Below are 23,645 nucleotides of genomic sequence, written 5' to 3' on the forward strand. Positions count from 1 at the left end.
GCTCTGTAAGGAACTCTAGGGATGTCATTTTGCTCACTTGGGTTTCATTTCGGTGGTAAATCCAAACATTTAATTTGTATATGGTACAACCTGTTCATGTTTAGTATAACTGTACCCTCCTTTCACGTGTTTTAGGATTAACAACCAAATAGGTAATTTGAACAAAACAAAAAGTTTACAGATTTTTACAGCTTTAGGGTTATGTTCTTTATTTTACATCTACCTAAGCAAAAAAAAAATCCAGCTATATGCATTTTACAGAAATGTACCATATTCAGAAGGTATTTAAAAAAAAAAGTTTTTGGAAATATTTGTTTCTATGCCTAAAGGCCTGGTAGTTTATAGAAGAAAATATTTAACCAATTTAATAAACATGCATTGAGCGTATGATATAAAAAGTAAACCAACAAAGTTTATAATGCTTTGTGAACAAGCCGTAACATTTAATATTACATACAACTGTACAATGGTTGTTGCAGTTACAGATATATATGGTAAGGTGCTTGCCTGCAATAGGGCTGCATAATATCAAAAGTTGTAGATTCCTGTTGAAATGATGTTCTTCATAAAAAGACCCAGAAAGCTGATAAACCTAAGAGAGGTAAATAAAAATCTGGCTTTCAAAAAACAAAAACAAAGTTGGACATTAACAATCATTATTGTATTATATAGGAAATTTGAACAGCAGGGTAGGAAGAGCCCAATAAAAAGTGAAAAAAACATTTAACGTTGCATTTGTGATACCGAAGTGGTCTCTCTTGTGGCAACAAACAAACATTTTAAGTGAGCTAGTTATAGGAACATGCTTAAAATACAGCCATCTAGGATTAAGAACCATACTGAAGCATAAACATAGAACACAAAACACTTTCTCCAATCTATGCAATAAAATCATCTACAAGTGACAAAAAAACATTACAAATTCGTTTAAATGGATTTAAAAAAGAAAAAAACCCCCCAAAATCTCATCAGTCTTTCATTTTATCTATGAAATGGACGTTAATGCATAAAACAAGAATTTTAACCATATAAGCAACCCATCTATGATACAGTATTCATCTTCCAATCATAAACATTGGTAAAGAGAGACAAGTGGTCAAAATACTTTATATTTAGCCTGTAACTATTTACAGTAAACCCAAAATGTATTCGCGGCTTCTGTTGATTTGAGGCCATTGAGCGATTCCTGCTCAAAGATATATATATATATATATATATATATAGATAAAAATGCAAGATTTTTTTATTTGTTAATATCTCATTGTGATAAGATGCAGCTGCACGTAAAAGGATTAAAATATATGTGGGAGGTCCCCTCCATAAATGTCGCTCATGAATAAAATATATACAATAATTACCTGCATTTAACTTTGCAAGGAAAGGGTGCATCTCTCTTTATCTGATAATGAATAGCAAAACAGCAAGTCAAAAGAAAGAAAATAGTGTTTTATTAACTACCACACTGTTATAATACATTTGGAACATAGACTTCAAGGTAGCTTTTATTTTTTTTAAATCTGAGGTGGTAGGAATAACAGAGACCCAAACAAAGCCTGCAACTAGGTGAACTGTTGGGAGCCGCTGCAGTTTATTTTCTTTTATTTCTACTACGTCTTAGAAAAATGGAATAGCACTTACATTCCTGCAATGTAACTTTGTAAAATTTTTTTTTTTTTTACACTTTTCTATTGTTGCAAATATAAACAATTAAAAAATAAAACGAAAATACAGCCACGTAATAAAAAAAAAATATACATATTTATCAGGTAAATGTATTCGATACATACAATTTTTAATGGGTAGAAGCAACAAAACAAAGAAAATAGGATAAAGAAAAAAAAAAGGTGTTTAAATGCCGATTCACAAAACTAAATGAAAGGAAAATAAAATAAACACCCATGTATATCTCCCCAGTACCCAGGACTAGGATTTGTATGCCTTGTGGTTTGACTATGGAAAGATAAAAATCATGTTTGCAAACGCTTTACTTGTTCATTTACAATGAATTTACAATGAAGGGTTTGAAGCTGTTGGATACACACAAGATTGAAAGGAAGATGTGCTAAACACAGTTCACAATCATTTTTGGTCCACCAGTGTTCATAAAGTGGGTGCTTAAGTCATAACATTAAACCACTTGAAATTCTTTTAAACCTACTTTCAACAATGGTTATATATTGCCGTCAGGACAAACAATTTGAACAAGATCATGTTTTGGCAAATGAAATCTTGCACATGGCTTTTCAAAACATTCTTAGACAGCAGCCGTTGCCTACAGTTCCATGTTAAAACCTTGCTGTATATTTTTACAAGAAAAATGCTTAAAACGGTGTACAGTTTTTACCTAATTTTAAAAAAAAAAAATATATATATATTTTGACTGTTAACTGATAAGTTGGTGAATGAAGATAAAGCCAAGTCTACATAGTATTTGCTGGGAAACGTGATTTGTCAGTTATGCATACTTAAAAAATTCCAGTCATTGAGAAAATTACAAAATTTCATTATCATAACGTCTTTTTCACCCATCAACTTTGTTATCTTACAATAGATAAATACCAACATGTTCTTCATTTTTTTCTGTTTCTTTTTGTATTTTTTTTTTTTAATTTTTGGGTTGTCTTTTTTTTTACACTAAACCACACTGGATTGATGCATTTGGTTAGACTATCATTTCCATCTGTCAACATTATTTATACTTGTATGTATCATGGTAAAATTAGATCATCTGTACTAGATTCCAAAAGTACCTACAAAAGCCATGCACATTTTACCTTTTCATCAAACTTATGGAATAGCATACAAAGTAAGGCATTTCAGTGTCATATATAACCAAGTTACTTTCAATCAAAAAAAGTTTGCACATCAATAAAAAGATATCTAAGAACTCAAGAACAAGGTTTCTTTATCTCACTAATGTATAAAAATAACCAACATTAATAGGTGTCGTGGGATCATTACTCAATTGTCTCATTTCCGGAAACTGCAACAAGTTGTAAAGGGATCTCGGAATTGGAAAGGAGATCTTGATTGCTGGTGCCAGTATTTATAGTTCCTATGCCAGATATGGAACCCTGCTGAATGTTTGCAAGGATTAAGGTTGTTCCGTCTGTAGTTATCAAGGTATCTTCAGGCTTTGCTTCTATTGATGCCAGAACTGAACTGCTGGCGTGAATGCCTTTCTTATTCTGATGTGTCTTAATGTGTTTGGCAAGGTGGTCACTTCTCATAAAACGTTTGGAACACTCAGGGCAGACAAACTTCTTTTCACCTGCAAAGATAACAAAATATTTGTTATTGTTTACATTTTATATAGTTAGAGTATATTATGGACTTATAGAATGTATCATTATTGCATGTCATTCTGAAGCCTTATCAGCATTTTTTTTTTTTTTTTTGATACCCGACATTTTCACTTCAAATTTTACTGGTAGAAAACCTTGCTGCACACAAACATCCATTACTTTGACACATTTCTGGGTCTGTTTCGGACATCTGTAACTTAACTAGATCAAATATGACCAGTCATACTAGAATGGCACCATGGTGTAGTTCTGGTCACTTTACATGCAAAAGCACTGGCATAAAGCTTCAATGTTAGTCAATGTCTGCTAGTACCTGGTCATGCTGTAGTCAGTATAGACATGCAGATCTGAACAAGTCCTACAATGATCTAGGTCAAACTAGCAACAAAGAATTATTTTCTGGTGGGCCTTTAGAATCTAGAGAAACTTTTATACACCACCTATTGCGTTGCCAGTTCCCAGTAGGTGTAAGTATTAAAGGTGTTTACTTTCACCTATATCAAACTACATGAATAAATGTTCAATGGAGAAAGACCTAGGGGACGGTATTCGAGGAATAAAAATATTAATCAAGTTAACAATGATATTAATTTTAATAAAATTTTAAAGAAATGGCAAAAAAAATGCTCACCAGTATGCGTTCTTCTATGCCGCTGTAACTCATCGCTTCGAGTAAACCGCTTACCACAAAACATCCAAGTACAAACAAAAGGACGTTCCCCTGAATGCCAGCGAAGATGGGCTCTCAGATGTGAAGTTTTTCCATAAACTTTGCCACATCCTGGGATGTGACAAATGTGCTGTTTCTTTTTTCCAAGGTTGGTGCCCCTAAGAAGAAATTGTGATAGGTTTGCCTTGACATCAGGAAATACAAAATGGTAAGGATAATTATACTGGTGTAGGTTAACTCCACATGGAGATTTGCACATTTCTTTCACTGTCAATGGAGGATACCATTCTTGTTGAGTCATAAAGAGAATAGCAAAACAGTGGCTTGCAGAAGCTGAATTAGTACTAGGTAGTTTTATTATTAAGACATCATGGATCCAAATTGGTGGCAAAAGAATCCTACTGGGTTTATTTGATGCGTATTATTTTTTTGTAGGCTTACAGTATGGTGATCTAAAATAGGGAAATACTGCTTATCTGGAAAGCTCCAGGTTCTGAGCATTCTGGATAACAGGTCTCCTAGCTGTACATTATTATATATAGACCACTTTTTTCAGGTTAAACGGCATTACCGAGTTAATCACAGTTCTTATAGCTAAATCTAACAATGGACCATTATTATAGTGTCTCTGTGCTGATGTCATCAGGTCATTGGGTTTAGATAAAAGGTTGGGTAGAATTAGCTGATCTCAATATCAGAGAATGACACTTTTAAACACACAGCCACATCTCTTGCCAATAAAGTGCACTGGCAACTTCAGCTATTTGACAAAAAAATCTAAACTGTCTTACATTCACCATAAATACCACTCTTTCCAATTTAGTCACACACAAGTTAGGCCAATAATCAGATCATACCGGGAGCCTATGCAGACCCACCAAAAAACATAATAAATACGCCAAGGAAGCGCTCAGTCAAGAGGGTTTTTATTCTTGTCCAATCTATATTTTGCCAAATGTTCAGAAACCTATCACTCAGTCGCTCTCATACACAGAAGTCTGTCTTAAAGGAGAAGGAAATTCCCTGGCCACAAAAACCCTCCCATGTTGCCCCCCTCCCTCCTGGCCTACCTGTCCCACCGGGCAAATGCCCCTAACTTGTTACCCCTCTGCGCAGGTCCTGTCCATGGAGTTCACAGACGCCATCTTCTCCCAAGCGGTCTTCTTCCTGCTTTGACCGGCGTTTTTGGCGCATGCGCAGTAGGAGCATTTACCTGTACGGATCTACTGCGCATGCGCCAAAAGTCACAAGGTTTTCCGCTTTCACATCGTGACATTCAGCGAATGCGCAGTAGATCCGTACCGGTAAATGCGCCCGAAGATGCCGATTAATCCAGGAAGAAGACCGCTTGGGAGAAGATGGCTCCTGTGAACTCCGTGGAGAGGACCTGCGCAGAGAGGTGAGTAACAAGTTAGGGGCATTTGCCCAGGAGGACAGGTAGGCCAAGGTGGAGGAGGGGGCAGGGATTTTTGCACCCAGGGGGTTTCCTTCTCCTTTAAGGGGCAGAAAATGTATCTGTCTGTGTATAGCTACCTTTGGTACTTGTCAAAACAACCAAATTAGATATCACTTGGAAGTACAATCTAAAGTTTCACTGCTACAAAGGTTTAAACTGCGTGGCAATACAGAAAATTTGCAGTTTGTTCATACCTTCCAGCACCATCTTTGCAATTAGGGCAAGTGCAAGCTACTCTTCTCAGTCTTTTTCCCTCTTGGTTTGGTTGGTCCAGCTCATCATCAACAACCTGGACTCTCAAATGTGTTAAATCATTGGTATTCACAGTAGAGTCACCAAGAAGTTGCCATTCGTCTGGATCAGGTTCTTCCTCTTTAATCCTTATAGCTGAGAACAAAACAAAACATTTGTGCTTAGGCCACTTGGTAAAATTAAGTATCATAACTTCTGACATTTTAAAATGGTGAATATAGTAAAACAGATGCATGCAAACAGTAGGCAATGTCTGGCTTTAATTATTTTCATGTAGAAAAGATTAGCCAAACAGCACAGGCTGGTGTAGCGGGGATCTCCCCTGCACGTTTATTTCGTCAAGTGATGTAACGTTTCGGGGGCGTGCCCCTTCATCAGATGATGAAGGGGCACGCCCCCGAAACGTTACATCACTTGACAAAATAAACGTGCAGGGGAGATCCCCGCTACACCAGCCTGTGCTGTTTGGCTAATCTTTTCTACAGATACTGCTGGGAGAGGCGCCGACCCCTCCAGCCAACACCAAGCACTTATCACCAGAAGAGACTCAGGGGAAATTAGGTAAATAAATTTTTAATTATTTTCATGCCACAGAAAGTACTAACAACCCAGGGCTGTAGGTTCTCACCCATTTCTTGTGTTAGCTACATCTACAAGTGATATTCACCTGACAAGCAAATGCACTTGCAGAGATTTTCTAAAGAACTATACATGTGGTGGATTTAAAGTGTCTCCCCCTTCTGAACTACACAGGGAAGGGGAAAAGCATGGGAAGCAAGACACCTCGGTTAACTATGAAAACAATAACGAAGGCTGATGGTTGAAAATGTATTCTGCATACTAATAGATCTATCAATGAGGTCAGATCACCTCCATAAGCACTTCCATATCCATAAACTTCAGACACATGCAGTAGACGATAAGTGGGCTTGTTAAAGAGAACACGGATAAAAAAAAAAATAAAAAAATGAATTACAATAATATGCTTTCAATACATTTCCAATACAATCCCTATTTATGTGACTCATGGCATATCAAAAAGTATTCTGCAAATATAATCTTATTAACAATGTGTAATGCTTAATTTTAACAGTTTTCCCCTCTCCAGCCTCTCTCCTGACTCCCAAGCCTGTAGCAAGAACACTGAAGTGCCTGTTATGTATTTTGTTATAGCTGTACAGTATTGCATAATGGAGCAAGCAACAGTGTACAGTAAAAACCACAGACCAACTGCTTCCTATTCTCCAAGTAGCGTCAAGATACAAGGTTAATAATATTGCTCTTATTTCAAGATGATTAGCAGCAAATGGAAGTGAAGGTAGAGGTATGAACATAATTAGGATTCGGTTCGGTACTCGGCAGAATATTTCGCAAAGGATTTGGGGGTTCAGCCCTATCCAAAATAGTGGATTCGATGCATCACTACTAACAACAGAACAATGGGAAGGTAACTAGATAGCAGCTCCCTAACACAAGATAACAGCTGCCTGGCAGATCTAAGAACAGCATTCAATAGTAAAATCCAGGTCCCACTGCGACACATTCAGTTACATTGAGTAGGAGAAACAACAGCCTGCCAGAAATCAGTTCTATCCTAAAGTGCTGGCTATTTCTGAAAGCACATGACTAGTCAAAATTACCCCATATGTCTGCCTACACACCAATATTACAACTAAAAAAAATACACTTGTTGGTTTAAGGAATTAAATTTTATATTGTAGAGTGAATTATTTGCAGTGTAAACAGTGCAATTTAGAAATAAAAACATCATAAAAATCATGACAGAATCCCTTTAAACTAGATATGATAAAGTTAAACTCACCTGTAGGGCTGTCAGAGTTTTCACTATGATGCAACTGTATTCCAGCTGCATCAACAGAGTTAACTGTAACAGTCTGTAGATTTGGCAACTGGCCAGCATTCAAACTAACAGGAGTACCCCCTCCTGAAACTTGGCCGAGTGTGAGAGTTTGCACAGGTGTCAAGGTTATCTGTTGCGCAGAAGAATTTGGAATCTGTAAATTTTGCAAGTTCTGCACGCCTTGAACTTGAAATGTCTGCCAAGCAATCTGGCCAGAAGGAGTCACTGTTTGAGCCTGAATTAAGAATGTTCCTGGGTTAAGCTGCAACTGGAGGTTTTGCAAAGCTTGGGAAGATAAACCTTGAGCTCCACCCTGAACAGCTTGGATTGCCTGCTGTGCAATGCTCTGCACAAGTTGGGCTTGACTGGTAGGCTGACTATCATGAAGTTGAATCTGCTGTACCATTGGCTGCGAGGTGGAAACCTGAATATTCTGTGACTCATCAGTCATTGATGTCTGGATGTAATTTCCATGGAGTTCAGATGTTTGCATGTGCCCACTTGGACTGTCAGTCAAACTGTTTACATTTTGCTGAAGCATTCCTGTCCCATCAATAGTAACAGGAAGCTGAGATGAAGACGATGTTGGCACAAACAAATCTGTATCTGAGTTGAGATCCCCACCATCAGGAGAAACATGTTCATGTTCTGCAGTCCTTTCTGAATTATCAGAGTTTTCTATACCTTGTCCACTTATCAAATGTCCATCCGCAGTAAGGCCTGCGGTCATGGCTTCAGTGCTGCCTGTCAGACCTAAAGAATCAAGGTCAACACTATTTATGGGAACAAAGGTAATGTTACCAGGTAGTCCAAGAGGGACGTTCGCAACAACTTGTGTTTGGCCAGCATAGGATGTACCCCCAATGGTTACCCCCTGAATCTGCTGAATTTGACCAGATTGTGTTAATATGTTTGAGCTTGAGGACAAAAGACTCCCTGAATGGTTTCCAGGAATTAACTGAATTTGACCACCATCCTGGTCCAGGCCTCCATTATCAGAGGAAGTGGTGAAGCCAAGCTGGACTTGTTGTCCATCAGATGTCTGGAGCTGTGGTATTACTTGATATTGGACATTAGACAAAGTACCATTAGCAGTGTCTGATCCTGGTGCTACAGAAAACAAATGTTGGTTTTGCAGAGTCTGAATTGGCAGAACATACTGTCCACTTGATGTTACTGTAGCACCACCTGGAATCTGTACAATGTTTCCAGCTTCATCTTTTAAAGCAGCCTGTGCAGGAGTCAATACTTCCCATCTATTTGGGCCTCCTGAAATCTGCACTGATGCCAAATCCTCTGTCTGGAAACAGAAAGAAAAAAATGTGATGAATGAACAAAGTATAAATCTAAAATGTTTATTAATACACATCTTTTGGTTAAATATAAGTGGTTATACATAGTTCATTTCAGGCTGAAAATGCTTAACAAAATAAAATGGTTTTTTTTTTTTATAACTTGTTATTTTGTTAAGGGCTTTTATATTTATCCCTTGCCCAGTCATTTGCACCATTTACTCATCCATTTTTATCAACTGCAACACTCTCTGCTAAGGGGTGTTTTCATTTGCAACCTATCTTTGGAGTCACTTTCAGAAACACGGACAACGCTGCAGACACATCAAATGCAGAATTTAACAAAGCCTAAGACCCATCAATGTTTGTGTCCACTACACACTGGGGTGTTATAGAATTTCAATAGATTTCATGCTATGCCAAGCCTATATTATTGATGGAGCAACAGCTGACATATAAAATCATGCACAAGGTCTCACAGACTACTCTGAAATCATTATCAGTTGGAAAGTGGACTGTGTAATCAGGTGAGTTTCTACTCATAGCAACAAACTTATGGAGTAGTCGTGCAATGCCCCCAACTGCATGGTCAGAATATTGGTATGCTGACACTACCATGTTGCTTTAATTGTTCCAGCACAATTGGCATTCACATTGTAGAGATGCATTAGGCCTAACATTACCTGCATGGTTAATGCTGTGACATAGACTTAAAAAGGAGAAATCCAGGGTGGACAAAGGTTTAGAAACCATTATATGCACCCTACTCCTAAAATATATGAAAAATGTGTTTGCTTTAAAAAAAGTTAAGAGTTTTATGTGATCTAATGGTATGGCAGCCTATATCCTAAACAGAGTGATTCAGCCATATACTGTATGCTCCCCACAATGCAGTTTTGTAACAGATAAATGCTAGCTTTGCCTAGATCAGCAATACCCTACTGGTGGCCTGCAAGCAACAACTTGCTTATCACCCCTGTTGATATTGCTCCCAGTGTGCGTAAAGGAATTGTTCTGTGTAAAAATAAAAACTGTGCAAAATAAAAAATGTTTCTAATACAGTTACTTAGCCAAAAATGTAATGTATAAAGGCTGTAGTGACTGGAAGTCTAACATAATAGCCAGAACTCTACTTCCTCTCTTTTGGTTTCCACCGATTGGTAACCAGGCAGTAACCAATCAGAGACTTGAGGGGGGGCCACATGGGTCATGTCTGTTGCTTTTGAATCTAAGCTGAATGCTGAGGATCGATTGCAAACTCACTAAACAGATATGTCCCATGTGCCCCCCTTCAAGTCGCTGACTAACTCAGAGTTAGAGAGCTGAAAATAAGGAAGTTGTGCTCTTTTAAGTTCTGTTAGACACCCAGTCACTCCATTTTGGAATAACTAACTATATTAGAAACATTTTTTATTTATTTTGCACAGCCTATTTACCCAGTTTTTATTTTCACACTGAACTGTTCCTTTAAAAGCAGTGCACATGGGACCACCAACTTGCCGATCACAGATGTTATTTATTCACTTTGCTAGGAACTTTTAAATCTGGACATGGCTTACAGAGGGAAAAAGTTGAGGATCACTGGTCCAGATGATTTATTATAATCAAACACAAAGTCTGCGTGTAGAGAGGAAGATAGTGAAGAACAACTTTCACAAACAGTATATAATTTCAAATGGATTATATTCAGAATGTTCCATGAGATGAAACTTATGAAAAGAAACATTTTATACAATAGTTTTCCTCTAAATGGAGAATACACAGTAAACATGTCCTGCAGTGTCCATTAACCTTTAAAGCGATACAGTCACGGGAAAACATTTTTTTTTTACATAGTGCTGCTCCAGCAGAATTCTGCACTAAAAAACATTTTTAAAAAGAGCAAACAAATGTTTTTTATATTTAATCCGACATGGGGCTAGACATATTGTCAGTTTCCCAGGTGCCCCAGTCATGTGACTTGTGCTCTGATAAACTTCAGTCACTCTTCACTGCAAGTTGGAGTGATATCAGCCCCTCCCTTATCCCCCCCCAGCAGCCTATCAACAGAGCAATGGGAAGGTAACCAGATAACAGCACTCAATAGTAAAAACCTATGTCCCACTGCGACTCACTCAATTACATTGAGTAGGAGAAACAACAGCCTGTCAGAAAGCTGTTCCATCCTGAAGTGCTGGTTCTTTCTGAAAGCACATGACCAGGCAAAATGACCTGAGATGGCTGCCTACACACCAATATTACAACTAAAAAAATACACTTAGGAATTAAATTTTACTTAGTAGAGTAAATTATTTGCAGTGTAAACAGTGTAATTTAGAAATAAAAACTACACCATACAAATCAGGACAAGATCCCTTAAAGGATCATAAAAGAAACCTAGCAAAGAAAGGGTAAAACCACCTACAAGACAACATTTTTAACTGACTGCTTTTTAGGCCTTTGACACATGAGAAATTGTAGCTAAATCAAGCTGGTGTAAGCAGGTTTCCTTCTATATTCCATTATTCTACAGTACAAGCCACACGACTATAAATGGAAGTGAACACTAGTCGGGTCCTACATGCAATGACAATGAATCATAGCTATCTGCTAGTCATTTAAAATGCTCAGGCTAATAGCTAACAACTAGTTTTACCCCTTAGAGGAAAAAACTCCACAAAGGCACATCTGCACTTTTGGCCTCTATCTGCATTTTCCATAGAGGTACATGATGTGCCATTAGTCCTAAAGGAGAAATATACCCTTAAAATGAATATGGTTAAAAATATGCCAGCCTAAAGTTTCAGCTTTTCAATAGTAGCAATAATCCAGGACTTCAAACTTGTCACAGGGGTCCTTCTTGGAAAGAGCCAGTGACATTCACATGCTCAGTGGGTTCTGAGTAGCTGTTGAGAAGCTGAAACTTTAGGCTGGCACATTTTAAGCTTAGGGGTTATTGCAAAATTATCCATCAGAAAATGAGGTTGGGCCTGTAATATAAACTGATGCTGCAGGGCAGATTATTAAATTCTGATGCTAACTGTACAGGTCTCTGTGCTGCAATGTAGTAATTATCTGTATTAACAGACTTATATTGTGACATTTATATTCTATGTGTACTGTATATTTTAAATCGGTCCCTAAGCTCAGTAAGTGACAGCAGCACAGAGCATGTGCAGTGAATCAGCAGAAGAGAAATTGGGGAGCTACTGGAGCATCTTCAAAGGCACAGATCTTCCCTGCTAAATGGCTGTGGATGCCCTGGGCTGGTACAGAAGCCTTAAATATAATGTACAACATTTCTAGCCTACTTTAGTTAAGCTTTAGTTCTGGGTCATTTATAATGCAAAAGTTGTGGGCACAAAAATCTCCCTGACCCCCTAATCTGAATGATGCCCACATTAGGGGATTTATGCATAGCAGGGACATCTTTGTGCCAGCCCCCTGCTTATTGCACCCTGCCCGTGATTAACAAGTCATCCCTTATGAAAGTTCATTGGTGGTTTTCATTCCAAAAGCTCAGTGTAGGATGAGTGATGCCTGCTCTTTACTCATTAGCATAGCATGAGGGGTACTGGCTGGCAGTGCAAATCAGGACATGCAAAGGATGGGACAGAGCATGTGCAAAACTAGCACTGCTCCCATGTACATGCTGATGAGCTCTTGGAGAGTTACAGGAGATTGTGCAAATGGTAACCACTGAACAATGCAAAAATCATTAGTTTACAATAATCCATGTCAAAATACATATATTGCAATAGGGACTTGCTAAAGACAAATTAAAAGAACTGTAACACCAAAAAATGTTTTAAAGGAATTTAAAGAAATATAATGTACTAATGTATAATGTACTGTTCAATTATTTAGGAAGCTGAGAGAAAGTAATCAAGGCAGAACTTGCTGCTAAGTGTTCTTTATTGCACACAACATGTTTCGGGCAAGAACACTTAGCAGCAAGCTCTGCCTTGATTGCTTCCTCTCAGCTTCCTAAATAATTGGTCAAGTTTCCACACCTGGAGTGGGGGTGTTTCACTGAGATTGAGAGCACAGCTACCATTCCCCAGTCATCTGTATATTTCTTTCAGTATAATATACAGTTGCTGTGCAGTGGTAAAACTGGTGTTTGCTTCAGAAACACTACTATAGTTTATATAAACACGCTGCTGTATAGCCATTCAATCACAGGATTCAAGGTAGACAGATAAATTCTGAAGAATCCCATTGTATACTGCAGAGCTTATCTGTTATCTGCTGTGTAACCTGTGGCTTTTCTCCTTTTTCATCTTTGAATGGCTGCCCCCTTCGTTATACAGTAGCTTGTTTATACTTATTAAAACACTTATTTTTTTGGTGTAACTGTTCATTTAAACAAAAGATTGACATCGTATAATGCTAAAGTCTTCCCAACCTCTTACTAGTGCTTCAGGCGGCCTCCCAGAATTCCCTGTCAACATCTGTCTGAAGCAATACTACTCAAGGCAGAAAAAGGTCATCTTTGACCCATGGTCACAACAAAAAAAAGTGTCAAATGACACATATGCATACCTTCAGTTTCTAAAACCAACTAAACCTTTAGTGGTGTGGCCAAGCAGATATTGGTGTGCAAAGAATGTCAGCACAGCTAGCCCGAAAAAACACGAGGAAAGGTAAAAAGTTAATGTTTGCAGCTATGGAAAGAGTCCCATAGTTTACTTATTTTACACCAAGATAACTTATAGTTGGGATCTATTATCTGGAATGCTTGGACCTGGGGCTTTTCAGATATGGGATATTTACGTCATTCATAAAGGAATGATATACCGCCCAAATTGAAAACTTAGCAACAGACAATTTGATATAAACTATATGGCATATTAAAAAATCTTACCAAACTAGTATATATAAAGGGATTCCGTCATGATTTTTATGGTGTCGTTTTTATTTCTAAATTACACTGTTTACACTGCAAATAATTCACTCTACAAAATGTCATTCCTGAACCAGCAAGTGTATTTTTTTAGTTGTAATATTGGTGTGTAGGAAGCCATTTTAGGACATCTTGCCTGGTCATGTGCTTTCAGAAAGAGCTAGCACTTTAGGATGGAACTGCTTTCTGGCAGACTGTTGTTTCTCCTACTCAATGTAACTGAATGTGTCACAGTGGGACCTGGATTTTACTATTGAGTGCTGTTCTTAGATCTACCAGGGAGCTGTTATCTTGTGTTAGGGAGCTGTTATCTGGTTACCTTCCCATTGTTCTTTTGTTTGGCTGCTGGTGGGGAAAGGGAGAGGTGATATCACTCCAACTTGCAGTACAGCAGAAAAGAGTGACTGAAGTTTATCAAAACACAAGTCACATGACTGGGGGCAGCTGGGAAATTGTCAATATGTCTAGCCCCATGTCAGATTTCAAAATTAAATACATAAAAAAAAAATCTGTTTGCTCTTTTGAGAAATGGATTTCAGTGCAGAATTCTGCTGAAGCAGCAATATTAACTGATGTGATTGAAAACATTTTTTTTTCCCATGACAGTATCCCTTTAAGTAAATATTGTCCTTTCACATCTCTTGCCTTGAAACACCATTTGTTACAATTTGTAACATTTAATTTATATATATACTCAGCAGTATCTGTTATTATCAGCTATTGTATCCGTTATGACAGCTGCCCCTAAAGAAATGTATCAAGTTTACAAAGTCAGCACCCCCCCCCGGCTGTTTTAGAAAGGCATGAATCTTTACACTTCAATAACAGAAAAATGGTTGCAGATACAAAATTTTGTAAAAAAAAAAGTATTTCTTGAGAACTATCTGAAATCAAATGAACTGAAACAAGTGTTGGAAGGTGAACAACCCCTTTAAAGGGGGATGGGCTTCCTGTAATTCCAAGCTTTCTGTACAATGATTTTCCATATAACATATACATATATTATATAGTAAATAAAAAATACCTATCCACAAAATCAAGAGTATATCAAATTTTGCAGCACCAGACCTAGAAGTGGATACCAATGCTTTTGCTGGTCAGTTCCTTGTCTGCCAACACTTTACACAGTAGCTATAACATCTGTTCTACTATTCACTTCTGAACATAATCCTCTTCCACCTAATTAGCTACATAACATGCCCTCACTAATGAGCACGGAGCATGTCTTATTATATTATTGCAACAAATATGCAGCTCAAGCTAAAAAAATAAAACACAGCTGGTAGCTGGTTCATTATAATAATTTCAGCATATCCTTTTTACTAGCATTCTGTATCCTAAGGGTAAGCACCTATGGGCATTTCACATGTACTCAGTTTGAATTGGGACAGAACCACTAAATTTGTTCTAACTAAAAATGCCTTTATTTTTTAATTTAAAGAAATTTAGTGGTGCTGTTCCAATCTGAACTGCATGTATATGCCAGCGGAAACTGGATTAATTTGCAATGCGAACTACTTGTTGCTCAATTCAACATGCCCATGTATTGTATTGTTCCAAGTTATGTTTCCCGACTTGCATTTCACTCTGCCCTGTGGCTCTGTACCTTTTTGAATGGACACCTAACACTGAGGAGATTATTATTCTTTGCTAAGGTTTAAGTGTTTCCTTCTTAAGAAGCAGAATGATCTTTCATTATGCAGACAGATAATGGTTTGTACAGGTATGGGACCTGTTAATCAGAATGCTTGGGACCTGTGGTTTTCTAGCTAAAGGGGTCTTTCGGTAATTGAGATCAGAATAAAATTTTTTTTTAAATATGTGTATGGTGACGACACAGTCCTATTGAATTTGATATATCTAGTTAGGATCAAGGCCAATGTACTGCTTTATTAACACACAGAAAAATAACATTTTCAAAAATGTTAATTATTTGATTAAAGGAGACATTTTGTGTAAAAAACAAGAACGTACCAGTGCATTATACTCATTTAGATAAAGAAGAATTGTGCTTAAAAAAAGTAGTGTTTCAGGCTGATTTATTGAATATTTCTGCAAAAACCCTAATAATTCCTCCCTTCTCTTTCACTTCCTGCTCCCTGAATTCCCAGGCTGTGCGGGGGAGCAGTTGGCTCTCAGTTCACTGCACTGTAGGACAGGAACCAATCAGCAGGACCTGATAGGGAACTGAAGCCTGTCTGTGCTTGTGTGACTGCAGGGCTGTGATTGGCTGTCCCCCCCTCCTACTGTGCTTCTGGCAGCGACCGTTAGGACACGCCCACCCCTCATTTGAAACACAGACAGGGACCAGAGAACATCTAGTTCCAATAAAGGGGCTATTTTTAACGATAATATTCATTTTTAGCACTGTTTGAAAGCAACACCATATATACTCATAATTGCCTACAAAATTATGTTTTTTTTCATTTATCCTATATGTCTCTTTAAATGAAAATTTAATATAAGCTTCTTCATACTGAAATAAGACACTTTCTAAATACAATCAATCAAAAATGCTGCATTATTTCTGAAATAATCAAGTTTAGCTTCACTATCCCTCTCTCAGCATCTGTTTCGGTTCATTCTGTTATGTTGCAGCAGTTGGGTGTCTGATGAATGATCCAATCTTATAGGTGGCTTCCTTTACTAGCAGATGTATTAGAGCTCACTCAAATAACTGTTTCCATCACATACCAAATCTAACAAAATAACTGCCTTTTGCACAAATCCTGCAAGTAGAGACACAATGTCTGGTGATTTTAATAGAGTGAGCTTGAATACATGTTCTAGGCAAAAGGAGCCCCCCCCCATAAGATATATTGGATCTAACCGTCAATTAATATCTGACAACCAACTCCTGCATGAAGAGAAACAGATGTTAGGAGTGCCCTGTACACAAATGAAAAAATGTGAAGTCTTGGTGGTTAACTGTAAAGACGAGCAACAGGATTGGCAGTTGCTGTGACTGCCTATGTCACTTTGGGGCCAGGACAGCAGAGGAGCATGCTTACTGGAAGCCAACAGGTTCACATTTTGTCAATTGAGTCAATTGAGTCTGAAGAGGAGGCTGAAGGGGTTGAGAAAGGTGATGTAGTTTAAAATCAACAGCAACCAACTCACCCAAAACTAGATGTTGCTGTCATTACATTGACAGAGGATCCATCAATTGCGGGCCACTATTGGGCTAAAGCTAATATGTAAGTGTGTAATTTTCTGATGGAATACATTTTTGCCTTTTAAATATTGGGTGTGCTATCCTTATGTTATATATTTGATCCATCAATTACATCAGTAGGGTTTAGGTAAAAGGCTTTGTGTTCTCACTGTGTCAGGTTCATCAAACAGAGTTTAGGAGCTGCCAACACTTCCTTGTCTTCACAAATCATAATCAATTACTCTGGAGAACCAATGCCATCAAACAAGTGATTATTTATTTAGTTGCACTACATGTTTGGATCTAACCGATCATTCCTCAGGTGAAAACCTCCACCTGAGGAAGGATCAGTTTGATCCGAAACATGTAGTGCAACTAATAATCAATTGTTTGATGGCTTTGGTTCTCCAGAGTGATTGATTTTGATTTGTGATCCATCAATTACATATAACCAGTATCAGTTCACACACTAAAAATCTCTTACAACCTAAACAATTCCTAACAGCTATTCAGCACTACGGTTCTGACCTGCATCACTAGCCTTTGAATCGGTATCATATTTAATACAACTGCAGCCCTGCTAGCTTAGTTTCTACTAATGACCTCCCATAATATGATCTATTGATAATGGCTATGTTTGAGACTATGGGCAATTATTTGGTGATGGACATGAAAGCAAATAGAATATGAAAACTATTCCTTTGGTGACTCAATTCACGGTATCAGATCTTTTAAAAATAAAACCATATAAAATATCCATGTTACAGTGCTTATTAGTAATTAGTTCAACAAATAGATAAACCAAAAGCTTGGGCACTAATGCATGTAACCGCATGCATCAACAATAATTACTGATCAGTCATGATGCATGTGCAGCTATAGTGTCTCCGATATCTCAGACCCTTTTAATCATGACTAGTCAGATGTTGAAGGCTATGGGCAATGTCAAAATAGTTTGAGACATCTCCTTCTTATTCAGTTAATCAATACTGATGTAAGAGAATCAGGGATATGCTTTCCTAGGAACTCAATATAAAAATATACATTTCCAAACTGCTAGAGAATAAAAGTGGCCATACACGGATAGATCCGCTCGTTTGGCGATGTCGCCAAACGAGCGGATCTCCCTCCGATATGCCCACCTTGAGGTGAGCAATATCGGGCTGATCCGATCGTGGGCCCTAGGGCCCAACGATCGGATCCTAGCGTTCGCCAAACGGGCGGTCGGATCGCAGGACCGCATCAACGAACAGATGCGGCCGCGATCCGACGGGATTTTTAATCCCATCCGATCGAGATCTGGCCGACTTTCGGCCAGATCTCGATCGGGGAAGCCCGTCGGGGGCCCCCATACACGGGCCAATAAGCTGCCGACTCGGTCTGTCGGCAGCTTTTATCGGCACGTGTATGGCCACCTTTAGTTTCTAATTGATCCAAAACACTTGATAAATCTGCCCCTAAGTTAATAATGAGCCGTGCAGTATGAAACACAGCCAGCTAATATGCACAGTAATGCTGTATTACCCACACTTATATTAGGCCCGTGGCTTAAAACACGTTTTCTGCCATTTTTAAAATATCTAGACCATAAATTAGTGAACATGTCTCAAGTATGGGTAGTAATTATTAGGGATGCAATTCGGTTCAGGATTTGGCCAGGATTCTGCCTTTTTCAGCAGGATTCGGCCGAACCGAATTTGCATATGCAAGGGAGGGAAATCGCGTGACTTTTGTCACTAAACAAGGAAGTAAAAAATGTGTTCCCCTTCCCACCCCTAATTTGCATATGCAAATTAGGATTCGGCCGAAAACTTCATAAAGGATTCGGGGGTTCGGCCGAATCCAAAATAGTGGATTTGGTGCATCCCTAGTAATTATATATATGTAAACTTGCTGCTCCATATATTACCAACCTAAAAACAAAGTAACCAATAAATCTCATTGCAGCAGCCTCTGAGATCTTGGTTGGGTATTACAGCAATGAAATGTCAAAGATGCACTGTTAAAAGGTTATATATAGGAATTGATTAGGTTAATTAGACAACAAATACTACTCGAATAAACAACTGCATAAAATCTGGCATGTATAATATAAAAATAGAATGATGTTTAGAACACTATTATGGATTTAAATATTCAGAAACCTCTAATAATCCTTGCGGTGCAACACACACTCACTAGTAAGAGAATAGATCCCGGTAAGTAGAGTTAACCGAGCCAACACTTAGAAGATGGATCAAGTAAGTAGTGAAGCTGCTCAAAGTTATAGATCAATAATTTGGGGGGATACTGAACAATTGAGGGGGGGCAGACAGTACAGCAGTTTGCAAGGCTCAATTGGTTAATTTCAGATTGTAAATGCCAAGAAGCATATGCTGAATAGCAGTCAGCAGTAACGTTGTGGCATCAATCACTGGCACAGGGAGTATCAAGCTAAACACCCATGCACAAACCCCCAGCTACAGCTATGTACGTTCTAGAACTACAACTCCCAGCCCCCAGGGATGTACTGAACAGGATAGGGTCAGAGCGCAGGTCAATGAAGTAGTTGCAGTTGACTCATGACAAGTTCAGACACCCAAGATCCCAGCATTCCCGACTATCTCCTGCTAATGGCGCTTTCCCACACGCCTTTTTAGAGGCACAGAGGGATAAACGGGAAGGGGGTGACCCTTCAGCGCCGGCCACAGGGGAGGAGGAGCAGTGGGAGGCTGAACGGCGGAGGAGGTGGGGGGTACAACAGGACATATGTCCTCCCCTCCCTCCCCTTAGGGGGGTTGTCTCCGCTCCAGCCCAAGCTCATCACTTACCGCTCCGCCACCAGCGCATACCGAGCTCATAAGCACCGATGAGCCGCGGCAGCAGCAGGCAACGCAGGGACAGAGCTGACGGCGGAGCGACTACCCACAATGGGCGGGTTCAGCAACAAACAAGTGGGTGGCCGTTAGTCCGGAGCTGACACAGGAAGCAGGGGCTCCGAATGTGCTTATTTTGCCTCTTTATAGAGCCCTTCTGGCACCCAGGTAGGGGCCCGGCCCGAGCTACGGATGTGCGTAACACCGCGCGTAGTGATGGAGGAGTCCGGCCTAGTGCGCGCAAGGCCTGAGCCTGAGGCCCCGCTCTTACCTGCCCACCGCCTTGGTCGCTGTCATCGCCGGCGCTGCTGCTGTCTCCGTGTTGCTGCAGATATTCACTCTGACCGTCTACTTCCAGGGCGGCCATTTCTTCTCGTTTGACGGGCTGCTCCGGAGCTGGGGACAAAGACAAGAGATGACGGAGCATGGAAGGCTAACACAGCGCCATAGTTACCGCTTTCCCACTCCGCCGCGTCCCTGTACCCCAATCCCTGTCACTGAGGCGCTCGGACGCTCACTCGCTAGGGCCACCGTTAGCTACTAGCCGCGGGCGGGACTTGATTACGTACCGGTCATTGTGTTTGTGGCAGGATTAGTAAAAACCCCCAGTTCGCACCAAACCCCACACTGGCGGGCCGCGCTCGGTTTATTCAGGCGCGGGCCATAGTTATTATAATAATCCCGAGCAGCGCTGCGGACGGAGAGAGCCAGGCGCGGGATTTTTTTTTCCCCCTATTATGATTGACGGTGCGGGAAACACAAAGGGTGGGGCTTCCATCCAGTACGGGGGACGCGTGACGTCACACGCACGACTGCCCGCCCTTCTCCTTCGCTGCGACTGGTTGGTGAAGTCTCGTGAAAGACCACCGATTGGCCCAGTTGTACGCCGCTCACTTGATTTTGGTTTTTTTTTTCCACCGTCCCTAAAGTGTGCGCGGGCTTCCTGCGAAGTTTGCGTGACGTGCGCGCGCTCTGTTTACTTTCGTAGACAATAAGCAAAGGCCTAGGTTCCTAGCGTAGTAGCCGGGCCTTCCAATTGCCGTGGGGCGCTGGATATCTGATGGCGACTGCTGTACTGTTACTTTCTTTATAAACGTGTCACAATAAAATTCGTTTCAAACAGGCGAACTTGTCTGTGTAATTGTTTGCGAGTGAACGTCACAGTACTAACGTCTGTTATAACTATGTGCTGCTGGGAACTGATTCCATGCTTTAAGGCAGGGGTGTCCAAACTTTTGGCTCGCAGGGCCACATTGGAAAAAAGAAAAATTGTCTGGGGCCACACATGAAATACACAAACACGTTTGATTTGTAAAAGTAAAGGAAATACACAGAAAAGAACTACAATGCCAGTTGGATAACCAGCTATACACTGGAATATGGGACACCTGGATATTAAATAGACTTATTATTATATATTTATTACTAACTGGGCAATGGGCAGAGTCCCCCCTTCTCCTATATCCTTTGCGACATGACGTTTCCTCGGGAACCAAGCTGGGCCACATTCATATGCATCCCGGGCCGCATGTGGCCCTCGGGCCGCAGTTTGGACACCCCTGCTTTAAGGGAAATAACCCGCTGTCCCCTCTTCCTTTAGCGTCAACGTTATACTGTAAGGGCAAGCCGCGAACTACAACTCCCAGAATCCTTAGCATCCTTAGGTCATTTTATTTGTAATGGCGACGGTATTTTTCTTAAAGTGGTTGTTCTCCTTTAAATACATTTTTAGTATGATGTAGGGAGTGATATCCTGAGATCATTTGCATGTTGTTCAGACAATAAATAGCCTTGCACCTTCCCACAAGAACTGCCACCTGGCCTGTAAAAATTATGGTTGATCCCAATGTTATTAATAGGGAAAAAAGATAAATCTATAGGAAGGCCGGTATTTTTTTCCAGAGAAGGTGGAAACACTACAAGCACTTCTTTCACGAGTGTATTCATAGTGCAGGTGTCCTGCTTAAGGGTTAGTCCACGCAAGGGGACTCGTGGAGATTTAGTCGCCTGGCGACTAATCGCCTCTTCTTCTGGGCGACAATCTCCCCGAACTGCCTCCGCATTTCTTCCCATCCTCTATAATGAAAAGTCGCCTGCGCTAAAGCACACGCGTCATTTCCTTTTCTGAAAGTTTTCTTCTTGAGGCAAGTTCGGGCGAATTCGGAAAAGCAGCGCCACGTGTGCTTTAGCGCAGGCGACTTTTAATTGCAGCGAATGGGAAGACACGCGGAGGCAGTTCGGGGAGATTGTCGCCCAGAAGAAGAGGCGATTAGTCGCCAGGCGACTAAATCTTCCCGAATTTCCTCGTGTGGACTAATCCTTCAGACAGATTCCCTGAGAGATGTGTATATATACAAAGTCTGATACCAACGGTCAGGAAACTTGCCATACATGTAAACATTGCTATTTTGCCCTGAGATTTCAGGCACACAGAGGAGCAAGCAGGCTCAGCAGCCCAAACAGCCCCCCATCAGCCCAATATAGAGTGACTGTCTATGGCAGCCCCTCTGGCATTTGCCAGAACCCACAGATAGCCAGTCTGGGCCTGGCCAGGATATGGAGACCTGTAAGTAGAAGACTGCAGAAATGCATCAGTTGCATTTTCTAAGCTTGCCAATATTAGTTATGAAAGTTATGCTGCTGATGCAGTGCCCTTCCTAGATCAGTGGTCCTCCAACCAGTGGCTCATGAGCAACATTATGTTCACCAACTCCTTGGATATTGCTCTCAGCTGCCTAAAAGCAGGTGCTTATTTTTGAATTCCAGGCTTGGAGACAAGTTTTGGTTGCATAAAAACCTGGGGGCCGATTCATGAAGCTCGAGTGAAGGATTCGAATTAAAAAAACTTCGAATTTCGAAGTGTTTTTTGGGCTACTTCGACCATCGAATGGCCTACTTCGACCTTCGACTACGACTACGAATCTAACTAAAAATCATTCGACTATTCGACCATTCGATAGTAGATAGATAGAAGTACTGCCTCTTTAAAAAAAACTTCGACCCCCTACTTCGGCAGCTAAAAGCTACCGAAGTCAATGTTAGCCTATGGGGAAGGTCCCCATAGGCTTGCCTGAGTTTTTTTGATCGAAGGATATTCCTTCGATCGTTGGATTAAAATCCTTCGAATCGTTCGATTCGAAGGATTTAATCGTTCGATCGAAGGAATAATCCTTCGATCGTTGGATTTGCGCTAAATCCTTCGACTTCGATATTCGAAGTTGAAGGATTTTAGTTCCTAGTCGAATATCGAGGGTTAATTAACCCTCGATATTCGACCCTTCATACATCTGCCCCCAAGTGTACTGTTAAATCAGAGCCTCCTGTAGGCTGTCAGTGCACATAGACCAGGGGTGCCCAAAAGGTAGATAGGGATCTACCATGACCTGAGATGGTTGCCTACACACCAATATTACAACTTAAAAAAATAGTTGGTTTAGAAATTACATTTTCTATTGTGAAGTATTTGCAGTGTAAACAGTATAATTTCTAAATAAAAACCATCATAAAAATCCTTTTAATACAGCTCTTGTGTAAACAGTGGCTGCTGAATTGCATCAAGTGTTGTCAAGATGCTGGATGCTAAGCATTGCCATGGACAGCATTGGGACTTAATGCCAATTATGGCATATTGTCCCCTCATGTAAACATTTTTTACATGTATGTATGTTCAATATATACACCCAAGGCACTGCAGAATCTGATGATGCTTTCTAAATACATGCCCATAGTAAGTTGTTACCTGAAATGAACCAGATGAATTTATATGGCAGTGGATTTGACACTTTTATGTATCAAGCTCTCTTTTGAGCTTCATCATTTCTTAAGGTCCCTCAAGGTAACATTAATACAAGTATATAAATCACACTATGACTGATTATACATGCTGCCTGTCATCTAATTCGTAATAGGGTGTGA

General features: G+C 39.9%; 1 protein-coding gene across 2 annotated transcripts; it reads right to left on the reverse strand.

The window, feature by feature from the left end:
- Window positions 1-416: 416 nt before the first annotated feature.
- Window positions 417-20,854, reverse strand: sp3.S (Sp3 transcription factor S homeolog). Of its 2 annotated transcripts, NM_001128624.1 has the most exon segments (6): window positions 417-3,271; window positions 3,937-4,133; window positions 5,626-5,818; window positions 7,506-8,844; window positions 20,002-20,126; window positions 20,300-20,482. In NM_001128624.1, coding segments are annotated over 6 exon segments (2,175 nt in total). In that variant the 5' UTR covers window positions 20,307-20,482; the 3' UTR covers window positions 417-2,957.
- Window positions 20,855-23,645: the final 2,791 nt, after the last annotated feature.

Source organism: Xenopus laevis, chromosome 9_10S, assembly GCF_017654675.1.
Source record: "Xenopus laevis strain J_2021 chromosome 9_10S, Xenopus_laevis_v10.1, whole genome shotgun sequence".
In the NCBI taxonomy this organism is placed as follows: Eukaryota; Metazoa; Chordata; class Amphibia; order Anura; family Pipidae; genus Xenopus; species Xenopus laevis.